Genomic DNA, 18,142 nt, shown 5'->3' on the forward strand with positions numbered 1-18,142 from the left:
TCAAGTTTCCCTGCGTAGTCAGACTGTGAAACGACCGAGATTCATTCAGATTCTGAATCACTCGTCATGTTTATACGCAACACTTGACCATAGGTTTTCGGAAATTTCCTATGACGCTGTTACAGATATAGAAATACGTGCGTATCGTAATATATAACATCGCATAACTGAATAAAAAATAAATGGGTAAAAGATGACGTATAGGAATATTCTCTGGCAAGCTGTCATTGCACATTAATCTTCCAGGCTACGAAAAAGCTCAAGTCAAGCTATAATGTTGGTTTTTAATTTTGAAAGGAACAACGTTGTTTTCGTACATGCGTTAATTAAATTAGAGACACACCGTACGCAATACAAGTTTGTTCTGTTTCCGGATACAAAATAGAACATTTTTGAACTCTGTATTAATCATTTTTAGGATTTCCCAAGTTACAGAGGAACGGCTAGACCGATTTGGACGAAATTTTGTTGATAGATACGTTCAGTACTTGGTGGAGACTTGTCACAAAATTATTGAAACTTCTGGAACTTTCGGTTACGTATAATATTTTAAATTCTGAAAAAACAGCCAAAGCGATTCAATTGAAATTCCGGAACAAAATCAATTACACCATTTTTTTTTTTTTTACAAAATAGTGCCAATTCCAACTTAAAAAATAATCAATTGCCTCGTTCTCCCCTATTCGAACATCTAACGAACTGAGCTGTGCTTTGAGAACAATAAGCGCTATCATCCGGTTGTGCCTGTTGTAAAAAGCTAATCTTCTTTGTTCAGCCGTCTACTTAAAATGTCAATTGTCGTCACTCATAACGGAAGTGGTAATGCAATGCTGGTCTGAATTATATCTCTGCTGTCCAGGATACAAAATAATTTCCGTAGACGCAAGTGCGCAGGCAGTGCGTCAATGAGGATATACGATTATTATTATGATGTTATGTGTGTATATACCTTATACATATATTATAACACGAGTATGCTTATTTATTAGGTTTGTGTTTCAATATTCAATATACAACTTACATAAATATACATAACTATACATAGATGTTGGGGTGATCCTTATTTGGGGGTCGAAAAAATTTTCATTACTCAAAAAAAAAAAGAAATCTGTCTACAGTTTTAAGCCACCGTAATAACTGCAGTATACGGGTTTCAAGGAACTTGAAGCTTCCCGTTCGTGTAAAGAAAAGAATTAACCTCAGGTAGATCAAAAAAATTCTCAGCCGGTAATAATATTCATGATATCCACGTCATAGATATAACTGTTTGATTGCTTGTAAAATAATTTATCAAAATTTTACATAGTAATGTTTTTCATGCGTTTATTATTATTATTAATGACATATTTAAAAACGTGTATTGGGTTATCGTTACATTCTTTTATCAATTTCTCGTAACAGTGATATCTATAATTTGTAATTATCAACTCTTCTTCATCCGGATTTTAATACGTCATTTTATTTACTGGCTCAGGAAGTCCGAAATCAGAGCGATTCATGTTTTCCAAACTCAGAATGTCAGTAATTTCTTTCGGTGCTTTATAATCCAATAATGGTTTTCAGTAAGACCTTCATAAAGGTATTGCTAAACACTAGTTTCATTCGGAAAAGATATATTATCTGAATCTGTTGATGCAAATTTTTTTTCAAAGTAACAAGCATCGCGCATCGCCATCTCAATGAAAAATTATTTTACCTCAAATTGTCAACAGACATATGGAAATTCCAGCTGTCCTTTGAGTTTATACAGGGAGAATCGATACAACGGGTAACACACAAGCCCCATTAATGAGACGGTCAAAGTTCCCCATATCAAAAAATGCAGACAACCATTATCCTTGTTGCTTCTCATCGCTACATCTTCTTTTGGTCACATCCGATGACATGTCAATGACGGATGATGAATTACGCATTTCATTGGCAAGCCTCGCACTTGAATTTGAATTGAAGTTGTTTCTAATCTGTACTCAATTCGATGTTTCAGATTACATACTTACAGAAGAGTCCGTTTCGTCGTAACGTTTTGGAAACGGTGTAAAATTTTCCATGCACAATAAGCGTCGGACTTGATTTAGACATTGCGTGCAAGCATAACAAGCAAAAGTATAATTTTTAAAGTGGTACAAATGCAAGATAAAGCAGCAGTTTGGATTTCGTCGAAATCTTTGAGGTGTATGTACAATCACGCGAGAGCTACAGGGCGAGAGAATAAATGATAAACCATCCCAAAGGACATGTCCTAACTAAACACACAGCGGATATTCTGTCGTCGACGCAGGCGTCTCGAGTATAACGTGCGTTCAGGATTACGGCCAGATATTTTCAGCGCCATATTTCACCTACTATACAATTATCTCAATCCAACCGATCCCGAAAAAACTATCAGAATTTTAACACAGTAATATATAATAATAAACTCCACGAATACAGGTATGGTATGATCACATCTACCTTGAATACATTGTAACGTGGTACTTTGATGCTACTCTTAAAAAAAAAAGGTCCCTGAACCTTGGATGGTCTAACTTATTGTTAAGGTATTTTTAGCGAAATACAGCAGCACATTATCAGAGAAATCAGTATAGCAATGAGTCTCACACAACAAAATTGATCGAGAATTTGACTTCACAATTGATCATGGATCATCGTGGATGCCAAAATTTGGCTGTCAACAGTATTGCGAACGATAAGAAGAGGCCGTCAGATTATCCAGACTTACAATTAGCGGTCGGATAAAAAATATTGTTTGAAGGTGTGATGATTTGTTAGTTGAAGAGTCATCTTACGCCCTTTCGATACAAGATCATCGTCGGTGATTAGCATACGTCTTTAAGGATTGTAGAAATAAATTCTCCGCACGAGATAATTAATCCAAAGCTCGACAACGTCAAAGCCTGAATTTAATTCCATTCGAATTTTCCCAAATAGCCACAAAGAGTCTTCATAACAACAATAGTTATACTCATACTCGACTTACTAATAAAGTTGTAACAGTCTTCCCAATCTTACGACTCCGGACGCGGTGCTAGAGGTCAAGCTGATTCATCGCGATGCTGAGGAAAGGGGCCCCGTCCACAGCTGGTCGAATAACGTATCTGAATACGCGAGGAGTTCAATACTTATCTAAAGAATTTTTAACTTTGACTTGAGGAAACAGGAGGTAGCTTTATCCACTGAAATAAAAACAACGTTGACAATCAAGATGCGTCTAAAGAATTATGTGCAGTAAGCTTCATTAATGGGTTCCCAGTGGCTCACTATTTTTTTTTTTTTTTTTTGGGTGGGGAACCTAACTCGAATGAGTTTCCTTTCTAAGCAAATTTTATATGCCAATGACTAGCGGTGCAAGTGACAGGGGAAACAAACGATACCTGGATACGTGACCATAGACTGATCAAATTTCCGTAGAAAAAAAACTTATTTTAGTTTTGAATCCAAAAAAATAGTGAGCCACCGGGAACCCATTAACGAACATTACCCTACGCGGATTGAAACAGAAAAATAACTCCTTACTAATCCAGTGTCCTTCGACCGAAAATGAGGTTCTAACGAATTTATAAATGCGATCGAGTGATTCAGCCGAAAACAACAGTCGTCAGTCCACTTGACGCCGGTTGATTTTTTCCCGTGAGTCAGGCAAACTGGGTTTTTCTAAAAAAAAAGTAATGGCATCGTAACGGAATCGGTAGTTTTCGACGTTCGGTATTATCGTAGTTCTACATACTTCATGCTAACGAGTGAGGATGCGCAGGAAGACCCGTGTAGGATTTTATTACAGTACTTGACCCGCCATTGATAACAATTGGGGGGTCTACTCATCGAAGATTGTGGTCGGACAGAAAGCCCCTTGAAATACGGCGACGACGCGCAGTGAGTCAACCACGTGCACTTGTGATTTGATCTGCGCATGCGCCGGCCGCCGCCTCAACAACTCGCCGAGTTCTCGCTTCCATTTAGTTTACAGTAGCAACAAGTCTGGTTCGCCTGGCTGTGGGCGGATGGATAGATGTTGATTTGCGTCGAGAGAAGGAACACGGAAATTCCTATATTTTCATCGAGATTAAGTGCGACGCTGCGATTATGCTACCGCGGTGATATGTTCTTGTCCACCGACTGTTTACACCGCAGTTTTCGCGGATCTCGGTGAGTGCAGCCGCAGTTTCGGTAGCCGCAGTGTTCAAATTTTGACATATTTGTTCAGTTTTTATTTTTCCTGTGGATTTTTTGGTTTCCTAAATTTTTCCCTTGCACCGATATTGGAATACTACGCACTGCGCTCGCTGCTGGTTGGAGACAAACGTCACCACTCCAATATTGCTGTAATTATCAATTAGAAGTACCGGGCTTAAATTGAACTTTTCGCAAAGTTATCTCCGAGACGTGGGCTGTACCTGAATTACACTCGCATAATGGGCATTAGAAAAGAAGTCAGGGAGGCCAGAAAGTACGCTGCTTATCTTGGTAAGGAAATTGTCAAATATATATTTTCCAAGCATTAAACCTGCTTTGGGTATTCAGTTCAAATATTGTGTCATTTATTCAATGTATTTATTGCTTGCAATTAGTTGCGATAATATTTCTTTCGGTAAATCTTTAACTATTTGTACCTCATTTCGCTAAAATTGTGATGATTGAGTCTCAATTTATTATAACATTGCTACGATACTTGAAGTTTGTGATACCGCGTGTATATAAAATCCTTTATTGTACGAATTCTAATCCACGCCGCTAGGTGCGAAATTCTCTCGCGGGTTAAACACAATCTTGCCACTACGTATCAAGATGTTTGTTTCACTTTCACATTCACCGTCCAGCAAAACTTGACTTTGGAATTTGCACTAATGATTTCAAAAGTTGCGTTTTCTCCTTCCTGAAAATATGAACAATTCTCATGTCCTTCTAATGTTCCATGTTTTACAAGTACATAATCGCTCTGTACGATTCTTCAATTACATAAATTGATATTGCGATGCGTCGGTCATAGGAGTGTAAGAAACGAAAACCGAGTTTGAATAATAATCGATTATACTCGGAATATCGGATAATCGGAAAGAATAATCTTCAATCGAAAATCGATTGTTTTTGGACATTCTTAACTCTTATTAACTACTCTTATACTTCAAGTATCTATACTGACTTCTTGTGATTCCTCAAATCTGCTTTATTCTGTTACATCATGTCATTTTAGATCCCACATCGTGTAGTTGCCCGCGTCTATCGTACTATCGTATTCAAGTTCTTTTCTTAAAGCTACGATTAGTGCATCTTTGTTCCGCGTTATCATTAAGTTATCGTTTGCTATAAGGTGTGTAAAATCACATTTATCATCTCATTCTGCCCTAAAGCGTAGCTAGGGCATAATAAATTTATCTGTCTGTCTATCTCCGGACAGAACGGGATAAACTGACGAACTTCAATTTTCTGTCCCGTCAGAGAGGAACGAAAGTAATCAAATCTGACTGACCGGGCCTCTCGTAGATAGCGTACAAACATATTCAGTGTGTGAGTGCGTAGGTCAGGCTCGATGTACAGACGTTCGCTCTTAACGAGCTAGATCATGTTTCAATTTTTATCGCCACTGCGCTTCGTAAAGATTAAATGAGATTCAGATTATTTGCTTAACTTTCCTTTGAATATCCAGTTGCTTGTAGAATCTGCTTCTGAAATTTTCCTTGATGAATCCTTCGAGGCAACACATTGTCAAGGACATCTGACAGGCAGACAATTTATTCCGCGATTAATTTTTCCTTATTCCTCAACCGCATAAACTTCAGCAAGACCAGTTGCACCGTGTCATAAATATTATCGAATTGTAGGCACTAGTAGTACACCGTTACTTTTATAAATCATAGCCATATCGGTTATGCCTGGAAGACCCATCCAGAGAAAATGGCATTCTGAAACAAATTCTTTGCGCGAGGCAGTTTATTGACGTAAATCACATTGAGTTAACTGCTCGCTGTAACCAGAAAGAAAAAGTCTGATTCATATCGTTCAAATGCTGCTTTCATACATAGACAGGACAGGATAATAACTGTATCCGTGTATATTTATGTGGAGTATATCTTTATTTGTTTCTTTTTTTTTGTTGTTGTTATTTCTACAATGTTTCATAATTATCCGCCTTGCGCCTGACGTTGAACCACATACATTAGCAGAACTATATTTTTCAAAGAATTAACGGGTGAATTAGTTGTAATAAAAATTTTCGCCACCAATAGTCGATGAAAGTAAAATTATAGTGCACAATGCGTACTTACAGAAGCACAAAGAATCTTCAAGACTGTTCTTCAAAGTTGTTCGTATAATATTAGCGTCTTATTAAAGGCTGAATAATAATTTCTTGTATATGAAGTGTAATTGATTTTTGCACATAGCAGGTACAAGGAGTTTAAAACGAGCATTAAATTCTGAAGTCTTGATTAGAGAAGAAAAATTGAAATTAGTTGAGACATTCGTTGAAAATGAATTGAATAATTGGCGATGGTTTTCATGCACTCAGGGACTCGTAAATAATAGAGCCTTCTTTTTCAGAGAATCTATTGATTTTGGTTTTGTCTCAATCAGACCCTGGGTTATTTTGGAGTAGTAGACTTGTTAGACGGTCTTAGGTATGGAATAAACTACGCAACAACATTTTGCTTGCTTCTTTGAAATAAGTTAAAATTACTTGTTTCGAAAAAATGCGTCGTGAGAATTGTCGAGATGTGTATTATAGTAATTATTTCAATTGTAGGAAACCATATCAAGGAATTCGTTGATATTACGAAATATGCAATGTTTATTTGGCATCGTTTTTAAATTGCAATGCTGATGAAGTATGGTAGAGAAAGAACACACGCGTAATTCGTTAATGGAAAATCTCGAAAAGGATCGATTATTTTTTTTCAAAGTAACATGTTTCATAGTTGTAGAAAGAGGAAATAAGACGCTAATTGTTATAATTGGAGCCCTTGATATTAATATTTAGTGGTTCCTGACCGTAAATTTTCCATTTTACATTTAATTTACGCGAGAAAGTAATTTTAGTTATTTCTGAACTTTGTAGCTCAGTAACGAAGCAATGTACATAGTAAATGCCATACATATTTTTGTAGGCAATTTAATGCTCTACAAAAACGGTCGGATATAATTTTTTGATAACTGAACTCTTTAAAAAATTATTCAATGTTAAAGTTGAAATCATATAAAAATTTACTTCTTTTCGAGATTAACAGCGAAAATACTAGACTTATCACAAAATATTGTTGGTTTTTCTCGTCAAGAATTTCAAAACAAATTTTCCCGAGTTGAAAATTAATTGAATGAAATGATTTTAAATCGGTTCAAATGCTTTGAAAAAAAAAACCCCACAATATTTTGTGATGAGTTCAGTATTTTCGCTATTAATCTGGAAAACAATGAAATTTTTCCATTATTTCAGGTATAACCTTGAATAACTTTCAAAAGAGTTCAGTTATTAATAAATTACAGCAGAAATTAAATTCTCTACAAACATATGTGTCAGAAATTTATATGTATTGCCTAGTTACTAAGCTACAATATTCAGAAATAACTGAAATTATTTTCTCGTGTTAATTAAATCAGAAACGGAAAATTGCGTTCAGGAACCACTAAATATTAATATTCGGGGCTCAAGTTATAACAAGCGTCTTACTTCCTCTTCCGACAACTATCAAACACGTAACTTTGAAAAATAAAAATATTTGATTTTTTTCGACCAGTCCAGTATACACATGCGGCCATCGTACACAGCGAGATTTATCTTACGATTCACAGATATAACCGAACTGTAAGAAAATAATATAATTTAGGTTCGAAGTCAGGCCCTAGGCCGGGGCAAAAGTTTCCTAGAAATTACGCTGTGGACAGAAGATCAAATCTTAATATCGTCGCGACGGTCGTCGACTAGTCGGCGTCGGACGTCGGACGGCGTAGCGAGTCGATGCCTCAACTTTCCGACGTCGCCGAGAGAATGGAGGAGAATGAAAAGAGATAAAACGATGAATTTTCACCCTCGACTCACCCCGCCTTGCCCAGTAACGCCTCGCATGAATATTACATTGAATATTTCGGCCCTCGGACCCTTGTCCGTCGGATAAGCCGTTTGTATGGGAATGTCTCATTTGTCGTTGTACGTATGCGGACTGCGGCACGCACATCTCTATAATACACCCGTACGTCTAATGTATGCAACTTCCGATCCTCTGGTCTCTCGCGTCTTATCTGCCAGCCATACTTTTATTAACATTGGTACATAAAGAAAGTGAAAATAACCGGACGAGTTAGGATATCGTACGAACGGAACGTATTCCTTCACGTCCTCTCGACCCGACAGCAAAAATTCTAAATATGCTAATATATTTTAGAGTCCGAAAGACAGGCGCCAGTCGAATCGTCTCCGTCTCCGTCTCCACCTCGGAACCTTGAGCATGGATCGTATTGAAGTTAGTCGCGTTGTCGTAACGATTCGTGCTGAGGAAGAAGCGTTATTTTGCGATTTTCGAATTGTTTGAAATTCAGTAAACCGTAATAAGAGAAAATACACGCATATTTCGAAATCTTAGTTCCTTCAAAATCATTGTAGAATTAAGAAAATAGGGAATTTTCATGCAATATTTCGATACGATAACGTTACTAACTTCAACCTCGTGAGCAAGGCAGCCTTTAATAAATGAAAAAAATACTAATTCAATCACATTTTTATTATTTTCCGAACAACTTGTTTGGTAAACTTACCGTAAATAGTCGGAGATACGAATGAAGACTAACCCAGGATTACTGAAAGTCATTCTATTCAACCTGTTAACTGCATCGAAACGAATCCCGTTGAAGTTCGAAACGTTAATGTCCCAATGCATTTTTTAGGAAAAATCGTTATTCCACTGGTTTAATAAATATTGTCTGACTTATTGTTCGTAAACCGTAATAAATTAGTACACACTTGTAGTTGAAAATTCGATTCCTAAATTAGTCACTCTGAAGTTGCAAAATTTCTAATATATATATATATATTATCATCCAAGGATACATTTTCATGTCAACGTTACTAACTTCAGCCTCATCAAATGAACACATTACTATTTTTTGATAAAAAGACTCGGCTTATCATTCTCTGGTCTAGAAGTGTCGATAGTAGTTCTATAAGTCTTTAGAAAAAAAAAGAAAAATCTTTCGCTCGAACGCAGGAAACTTTGATCGATGTACTTTCTTACAAAGATATTTACTAGAACTTTAGTCTCGAAATTCTATGATATTAACGACAGCATTAATTAATTTTTCGTCGTCAGTTCCTCAACGTTTATCATTTTTGAACGACTGTATTAGCATATACAAGGTTTCAACAGAGGCGTGCACTTTCTTTGACGAAAGTGATTGGTCGCTACGATTTACATTCTCAACGCGCGAAAATCAACCCAACAGAATTTAATGTATGAAACACGCATTTTAACCACTACAGTCATCGAGGTTCTCAGATGAGAATGTCAAGCAGATGTAAAGTGCTGCTTAATCACATGCCTCTTTTCTGAGCATACCGCTACCTCGCACATGAGTAGGTACTTTGATGGGTGAGAAAGAAACCGAGTATAGCTGCAAAGACGGCATCGGAAGAAGAAATGACTGTTTTACAATTAACTACAGGCACTTGATGAAAATAAGATACAGTTTGGACCACCCGCTCACTCTTGCCTTCTGCTATACAAACGTTAACATGAATGTTTTCTAACTTTTGAAAAACTCCCTAATATCCTACTACATTCTTTCGTACAATTTCCGTTCAGTATTCAAGTTTTACACGTACAGTGGATTAAAGTGAAAGACATCGAAATAATTTCTTATTCCATAACTGCACCCAGTTTTATTATATATACACAGTTTTAATCTAGGGTCAAAACTAACTGTAAATAAATTGCTCACAATCCGATGTTGTGTTGAAAAAACAGAATAAATTTTAATGATTTGTACCAAAACAGCAGAGATTACGATTTTTCTCGAAAGATAATAGCAGTTTTCATCACTCGTTTTATACACTAGTGTGTAAAATCTTGAGCTTGCGTAGAGGACGTCGTTTTTCGCACGAACACGCGCAAAGTACGAGATGTTGTTAGTTTTTTCACTACGTTCAGTACTTCTTTACATATCGTATGCGTAAAGTTGGAAATCGTTCGAAAAGTTGGTATGTTCACTTTACTCATGGTATGCGTAAAAGTACTGCTTTACTTACCGAAAGCACAGACAAAATCTCGTACTTTACGCGTACAAGTATTTATGGAATTGCTCGTCTCTTACAACCGTGATGATCGAAAGTTCGAAGAATATTCTTTAAAATGCTTTTCTGAAGCACGTTTTTTTGATTTTTTTAACGTCTAACGAAGCAGGAGTAGATATACATACATGTTGGATCTAATTCATTTGCAATTTCCTTGATACATTTTTCATTAGACTTATCATTCTATCGCAGTCTGATGTTGATTTATGAATTTGCCTCGGATCTAATACCTTAATGCCCCGTCAACATCATCGAAGGAAGCAAAAGGCCAAGGTTCTGTTCGCAACCCGTTCGAAAAAGGTTACCGCACGGCTTACATGGCGCGTTTCTTCGTCGATGGCGATTCTCCTTTCAAGACACGTACTTAATAATTATATGGCCATCGCCTAATTCGAAAACTGGCCAACCAAGACAATGGACTTCCCCCCTTGCTAAGACCGCCGGTTGGTTAGTCGCGCGGAATACGTCCTACAAGACAGTGCTTCGACAAACAAAGCGCCATCATCGTCTTGCGATTAGCGATTCGCGTCTCCGCTCGTCTCCAAGTGTAGATAAGATGGCAAATCTGACTCCACGTCTGCAGAGACGCAACAGGCCAACGTTCTTAGACTTGTCCATGGTTACCACGCGTGAGTAGCGTCCTGTAAAACATTCTTCTGAACTCAAATATTACGGGAAAAATGGTGAAAAATTGCTAAGTGCTTTGTTTTTTTTATCGAGAAACCACTTTACCAATACGATGGGCATCCAGATTTGAGATTAAAATATTTTCAAAGACTGAAACATAACTTCGCGCGACATAACACGACTTCGATCCTTAAACTGCACACCGGGGTCAAAATGACCCCGCGACATCTTCACCGTGAATTCTGTATGAAAAAAAATCCAAAGTTATCTGATTTAATCCAGCACATATAATATGAGCTGCTGTAAAAATCATTCGTCCATTCTCTTTTCAAAAATTCAACTTCACTTGCTCAGATAAATACCTTTTTTTCATCGCACAGTATCTTCATATGTTTTTCCTGACATATCTGTATCTTGAAAGTTATTCAGTAAATTTTCAACTCGAAATATTAAAAATTCAGTGAGTCGTGATTTTTTTAGTAGAGCGATCCACTTTTCTTTTATTTATTTTTTTTAATCATATTGGCAAATTCATTTTCCTAAAGATGACTAATTCTCCTAGAAACATAATGGTTAAAGAGTATGCTAGATTTTTTTTCAAGTTATTTGAATTGCGTAATGATTTTTGATGCGCGGTCTCCAGCGATAAGCAGCGTAAGGGTTAAGTTACCTTGACTTAGAACTTGAAGCAGTTACGTGCAATGACCTGGCAGAGCATCGGATCATTTTTTGTGTATTCAAGAGACGTCTGACGACCAATTGTCTCTCCACTGACTTGTAGAATATCTCAGATTGAATTTGTGTAACTTTAATTGGACTCGTAGAACTTGGTGTGATTTCGCATAACTTGAACTGATCTCGGAGGACATGAAGTAACTTGTCAAGACCTAAAATCAGCATAAGTGACTTCATGAAACTTCATACATAAAGTGGTCGTCAATAACCTTGTAGTTGCAAGGCGACCTTAAATAAATGAATGAAAAAAAAAAAAAAAACTTCATACAATTTTGATCTCTTTCATGTTTAGACTGTTTTAAAATATACAGTGACTGTATGTACAATTTCATGCTACCTTCACAGACTTCGCACAACCCAGAATCATTATATATCATAATTTTGAGTATCCAAATATTACTTGATATGATTTAAAAGAACAATGAATTTCTTTGAAGGATTTTACGTCTCTTGTTCAACTTTAAGTGACATTTCGTGATCTCAGAGACCTTATCGTTGGTCGCACTGTACATTAAGGTGATTTTATAATATTATTTCAAAATAACCCCATAAGTTAGCTTAATTTGCGTGTCTTTTCAATAACTGTAACAAAACTTGAATTTCGATAACTTCCATCATTATTACATTGTAATTTCAAGCACGTTCAAAAGATGCTCCACCAATGAGGGCATTGAACTTCAATTATAGAGACGAATCCCCCAATATCAACTACCGACCGTGTGATCAAAGGGATCCAACGTCATAAGACAAACAGTTTTCTATCGTTTTCAACAAAAGCTGATACCAAAAGTACATCGCTGGCTGAAACCGGATAACGAAAAACCTCCAGGGTTTAGGGAAAATCCAGAAATCGAGTGAGAACGCTCTCCCCATCACCCGGAGCTGGGGTGAAATTTATTGAAATGTGTATGGATCTAACACGAGTCTGTTTCGTAGCTGGCGCGGGCATGCCTTGCTCCGTTACGGTAGTCAAGTTCTATTCTTGTTACTGCCTTTGCTCTGCTCGTACAACGTGCAAGTGCACCCACCACCAACTGTAAACCGGCCTAGTTTACTTACCTTCGTTCCGTAGAACAGTTTACTTACGCTTACTTAAGCTCAGAGAGGGACCCCCGACATAAAAGGTATACATCGTTATTCCTGGCCGTCAATTTACAAGAATTTTCCACGCGCAAGGAAATTCGTTGGATACACTTAGTACTTCTTACATACCTGTTCAGGTATACCGAATTTTATCGACAAAGGGCTAAAACTAGCCTTTGTAAGACAGATCCAATGTCTCAATACATAGATGAGACCACACACTCGATTTAGAATTACATATATATTGATCGAGAAAACTTCATCCATGGATTCAACAACCGTATTTTATGCTTTGGAAAGAATTTTACCGAAACAGCGTGTTTCATACCATCAATATCTTCAGGCAGTCATTTGAAAAACGAATCAATCATTAAGAGAGCGGTACGGATCATGTCGTAATTATCATCTGAATTTGCAGCTAAACAATAACTAATAATAGTCAAGCATGGAAATTAAGCAATTACAGTTTATCGGCAACACAATCCGGTTCTTTGCTAGAAAGTTTGAAACGCCAAAGCTTTTAACTGTATAAAAATAGAATTATATAAATACTTTTTGATTTTTTGCTTTACAGCACAATAGGAGGGTAAAGTTTGGTACCTAATTTTTCAGTCAATAGTAGTTGAATTTTGAAGATAAATTTTAAATCCGTCAATAAAAGTGTCGTTTTCTATCATAATCAAAGCTGCAAACTTAACTTCAGTTATGTTTCCCTTGCTAATAACGTACATTTTTCATATGAAGATTTCGACACCCGAGAAATTAAAATTGAACCAACCATGTGCTTGAGCGCTAACATAAAGAAGGCATTTTTTGTGAAAGAACGATTATTTGTTCACCACTATACATTGAACAATGAATCAATGAACCGATTAGTGAATATTTAAAACACAGTATGAACCTTCAATCATGTACCATTTTTTTTTTCATCGATAGATAGTTTTAGAAACTAATTGTCCCCCAAAGGCTGTAGCAAAATCTACAACATTTTCATCATAAAAAATGATTATAATCTTATGATAACTGAAAATTCATCATAAAAACCAGTTTACAGTAAACAGAAGCGCAAAGTTGTATACCAAATCCCAAATTCTGAATATAAGCTTACGCATATTATAATTTCGCTTACGACAGTTGTCTAACAAAAGATATTCCCTGATATCTAAATTCTTAAGCAACTGTTTCTAGAAGCGCGGAAATATGAGTAAACGTTCTCGTCTGCGGTTTCGACCACTGTGCGTAATGATTCAAAAATTATTATTCACAGCTTCGTTCGTTATTTAAGGCGAAAAATGCTGGAGTAATCGCGAATTTATGCGAATACAGTTCCAGATATTTTCCGAAATAAATATGAAACCGTGCGGTTTCATAGAAACGGGTAGGATAAACGCGCATGCGCGAACAAACTCGGACTCACTGTGCAATACATGTGATGTGATTGTATTCGCGCATGCGCGTTCAGCCTACACGTGACCATCAAAACGCACGGTCTGCGAAGCGAAAATAAAAAAATGTGTTACCGGAACTCCCTTCGAGTCCCGAGAGAATTGCGTATGATGTGCATTCCGCGTTATTAAACTGGTTCGTTAATTATGCCTAAATTACACGGTGTGTAATTATGTGCCGACCCAGTTACTCGGACTTTTGTTAAAAATGACAGTGTCACCTGTATCAGATGATTTATAGAGAATTCAAAATTCCCTTTAATTAATCCTCGGAGCAGATACAAATTTCGTCCTAAATATCCTATTCGACAATACAAATCTAAAGTTTTAGCCAATAATACAAAAATTTTTTAAAAATTATAACACTTTCACAAAATTTTGTGTGTGAAAAAAAAATATTTTTTCTTAGGTATTTTTTCAGGGATCGATTCTACAACGTTTAAAAATTATCTAACGATTTTTTCAAAGTTAATCGGACGAGTATAAGTTTAGAAATGGTAGACCGTGAAAAATTGAACACGGTCTCACAGACTCGTGATCGAAAAAATAGATACGGGCTCCAAGGGTTAACGTCCTGAAAAAATTTAACACGTTTTTACGTGCTGCTGAAGTAATCGTAGAATTTTTTCATTGAAATTCGAAAAAGAATAGCTTTTCTTTTCGAATGTTTGTCGGTAAAATTGTTCCAGCACTGCAGTTGTCTAGCGTCTAGACTCCTCGTCATTACACGTCGTGTCATTTCCTCCGTGCGTTTGAAAATGTATACCTAGGTATTTACATCCACGTATCCTACATAATGTACACGTGTCTACACGTATAAGATACACATGGCACGTGTGCATGATGCACCTAAAACGAGAAAATGTAAACAGACGTGGCTATTCCTACAGGAGTTGAGGCTAATGGCTTTGCCCCGGCAAAACATAAACCGAATAATTCTACGGGGTTCGTAGTATATATTACTGCATGCACGGGCGTGTCGTTTGTCGATATTGCGTGGCTAGGCGAGGACTCGGAACCGGAAATACCTCTGTGTCTTAAATGTATTGCGGTTTGGTGCGTAACACGCGTGTATAGATATTGTATACTAGACGCTCGCACTTTCGCACCTTCGCGTCGTTCTTTTCTATTGGAGAACGGTTTTTTACGTTTGGTATTATAAATAAACTTCTGCGCGTAAAAAATTTCTGTCAATTTTTGCTTCCAAGTTTGCTGGCGGAACACATCGATGTTTCTAAATGGAGATACATCGAACCATTTGAAATTACGTAGAGTCACTTGAATATTTTTAAACTAGTTCAAAGTCTTGAAGTATTGAAGTAAGATAGTATATATATGTATGCACGCTCCATCTTATTGTTGAGAAACCGAAATCGATGTGTGATCGACTATTTTATTTTAGAATCGCAGAAAGATCAAAAACTTGACGCTTTTGCGGAGAAACTGTTCGTGATCTCATTTACCTAGCCGGCATGTATTTGTGCAAAGTGAACACTGTACGAAGATAGAACTTTATGTTAAGGTACGACGTATGATGAAGCAGAATCTCGGAAATTTCAGCTTTTTTGAAAAACTATTCTCAATTCGCCAGTTTCTGAATAAGAGAAAACAAAAATCGAAGATGAGTTGAGTGGAAATACCACCTCACACGCAATTTTACTCAAGTGCAGTAAGACATGTGCTGCAATTGCTCCAAATTTATGCTTCCGCAAGATAATTCGAACCTTGTATAAATAAGTATACAACTTGGTATCCTGGGTGGTCGACCAGCCGGGAAAATCAGGAACGTTGAGCGAATCGTTTGATTGTCTCATTCGATTACATCTATCAGTGTAGAACCCAAGAATCATCGATGCTCTTTCCAGATCCCAGTTGTTAATCAATTTTCATAAGTAACAAAAAAATAAATGAATAATAATAATCGAATTAAACTCATTAAATCAAAAGCTGCGATGATTTGTGGTGTATTTAAGAGGTTACTCGCTCGTCTAGCCCAAATAAAATCTGACAGGACTTCATATTACAACGAATAATATTTATGAATGAATAATAGGTTTTTATACTTCTTCATATTTTAGAGACCACGTCTCATACACAAATGTGTCTAACTTGTTCATCGGACCTAAAGCCTAACTATTTTACATTCAGGTTACAACAGTTTATGTTAAGAAAAACTTAAGACTCGCTGATTTGTCAACTTGAAAACTGTGACAATATGATAATTAATTCAGGCGGCTGCCGTTAACGGTACTTTCTTTTACACTGTCTTCTTTAAACTCAAATCAACATTAAATTTCTGCAATATACATATACACGTACATTCCATGGGGCATTCCATGACATCTCGAACAAAAATCTACGTCGATGTATCAGATTAGCTTTATAATTTTTTGTATGAAAGTACACGACGAAACACGCAATTCCAATTTTTTTCAGAATTTTTCGACCCAGCGTACCTGAAGTATAATTTAAGGACTTGAAAAAAAACCCAACATTCTAAAATCAGAAGAAATGTCAAAAAATGTTATACAAGATAGCCAAATTTTTGACACCTATTAGAAGATGGAGACTTTATAACTTCAAAAGATGAATAAGAAAAATGAAGATAAAAACAAAAATTATTTAAAACAAAATATAAATATAAACATCATCATAATATATTTGATTCTCTATAATCCTCTAAATAGACATTTTTCGACCCATTGTATAAAAAACTCTTATGTTCATTCTTATGTCAAAAATATACTCGAACAATAATAATTTTGTTCTCATTTATCTTTTGAAGTTACGAAATCTTCTTCTAACAGGTGTAAAAAAATTTGTTATATTTTATAAGATTTTTCAAAAAATTTTCAGATTTTTAAGAGTAGGATTTTTTCTCAAGTATTTGAAGTATAGTTCAGATATGTTGGAACGACAATTTCTGAAAAAATTGCAATTGTGGTTTTCATCGTGTACTTCCATACAAAAAAATTTAAAAACTAATCTGAGCAAACGACGTAGAATCTTGATCGAGATATCATGGAATGCCGCATAAATATTTAAATATATATATATATATATACATGTGTATTATCGTGACACGTGTTGTAACATTCTATACATGACTTTTCTTCGCATCATTACAGGAACTGCAGTGATGCCGTTCGTTACTGGAGAGGCCGCGATAGACGACGTCATTCTTGTATCAAGTAAGGAGAGCGAGGTTGCAGTGCTGTGGGTCAACTACCTTGTATCATGCTTTGCGCACATAAGCCAACAGCAAGGGCGACCACCCTTCAAGTAAGTTTACTCCTTATACCATAGACGAAGTTATACCTCTGTTTCAGAGAAACAAAGTCAAAAGCAAAATGGTAACGAGATGTAGAATAACAAAGACGCGTAATATCGCTTTATGTAACGCGAGAATGTTTCACGCATTTTCCATGCGTGTTTTCCGTACACAAAGTATCCGTTTCTATGACTGTCGAGTGAGTTTGCGAATGCGCATGCGCGAAGTGTTGAAAAACCACTTTCCACGTCCTAGGAGTGAAAAGTGGTATTTTCTGTACTGCGCGCATGCGCTGTTGCAAACAAATCTAACATGACGCGACCCTAACCTCAATTTCGTGTTCCGTGAAAAAACGCATAACATACTCTTGTTATATAAAGAATCGTGTGCATCGAAAAGGTAACGAGGAGCTTTTAAAAGATTCGAAAAAAATCAGTGCTTTCGAGAGTCAAAACAATCATGTGAAAAATCGCGAGTCAAATCGGTGAGGTCAAAGGTCTGACCCGGGTCGATTTGACATAGAATGCCCCGAATGTAAACTCACCCGTTGCATTAGCTGCTTTTTACTCAAGATACGAACAAACCGCTTGCACATTTTGAGTCACGGTGTTAAAAAGATGTAAGCATTTTTTTCAGTAGCTAAACATGTTACGCGAATAATCTGCACTCAGAAGTGAAATCGCGTAGGAATGGTATCAAAGCTTTCATCGT

At 36.5% G+C, this 18,142-nt stretch overlaps 1 protein-coding gene across 3 annotated transcripts in view; it reads left to right on the forward strand.

Annotated features, from left to right (window-relative positions):
- Window positions 1–18,142, forward strand: part of LOC124185997 — a 66,595-nt gene that overhangs the window by 31,899 nt on the left and 16,554 nt on the right. The window contains exons 1-2 of one of the 3 annotated variants that reach the window (XM_046577494.1): window positions 3,974–4,461; window positions 17,289–17,442. In XM_046577494.1, coding sequence (XP_046433450.1) covers window positions 4,410–4,461; window positions 17,289–17,442 — 206 coding nt within the window. In that variant the 5' untranslated portion in view covers window positions 3,974–4,409. Of the gene's footprint in view, window positions 1–3,973; window positions 4,462–10,748; window positions 10,900–17,288; window positions 17,443–18,142 lie in introns of those variants that run through there. The other 2 variants (XM_046577412.1, XM_046577331.1) reach the window with 2 other exon arrangements.

This window comes from Neodiprion fabricii, chromosome 1, assembly GCF_021155785.1.
Source record: "Neodiprion fabricii isolate iyNeoFabr1 chromosome 1, iyNeoFabr1.1, whole genome shotgun sequence".
NCBI lineage: Eukaryota > Metazoa > Arthropoda > Insecta > Hymenoptera > Diprionidae > Neodiprion > Neodiprion fabricii.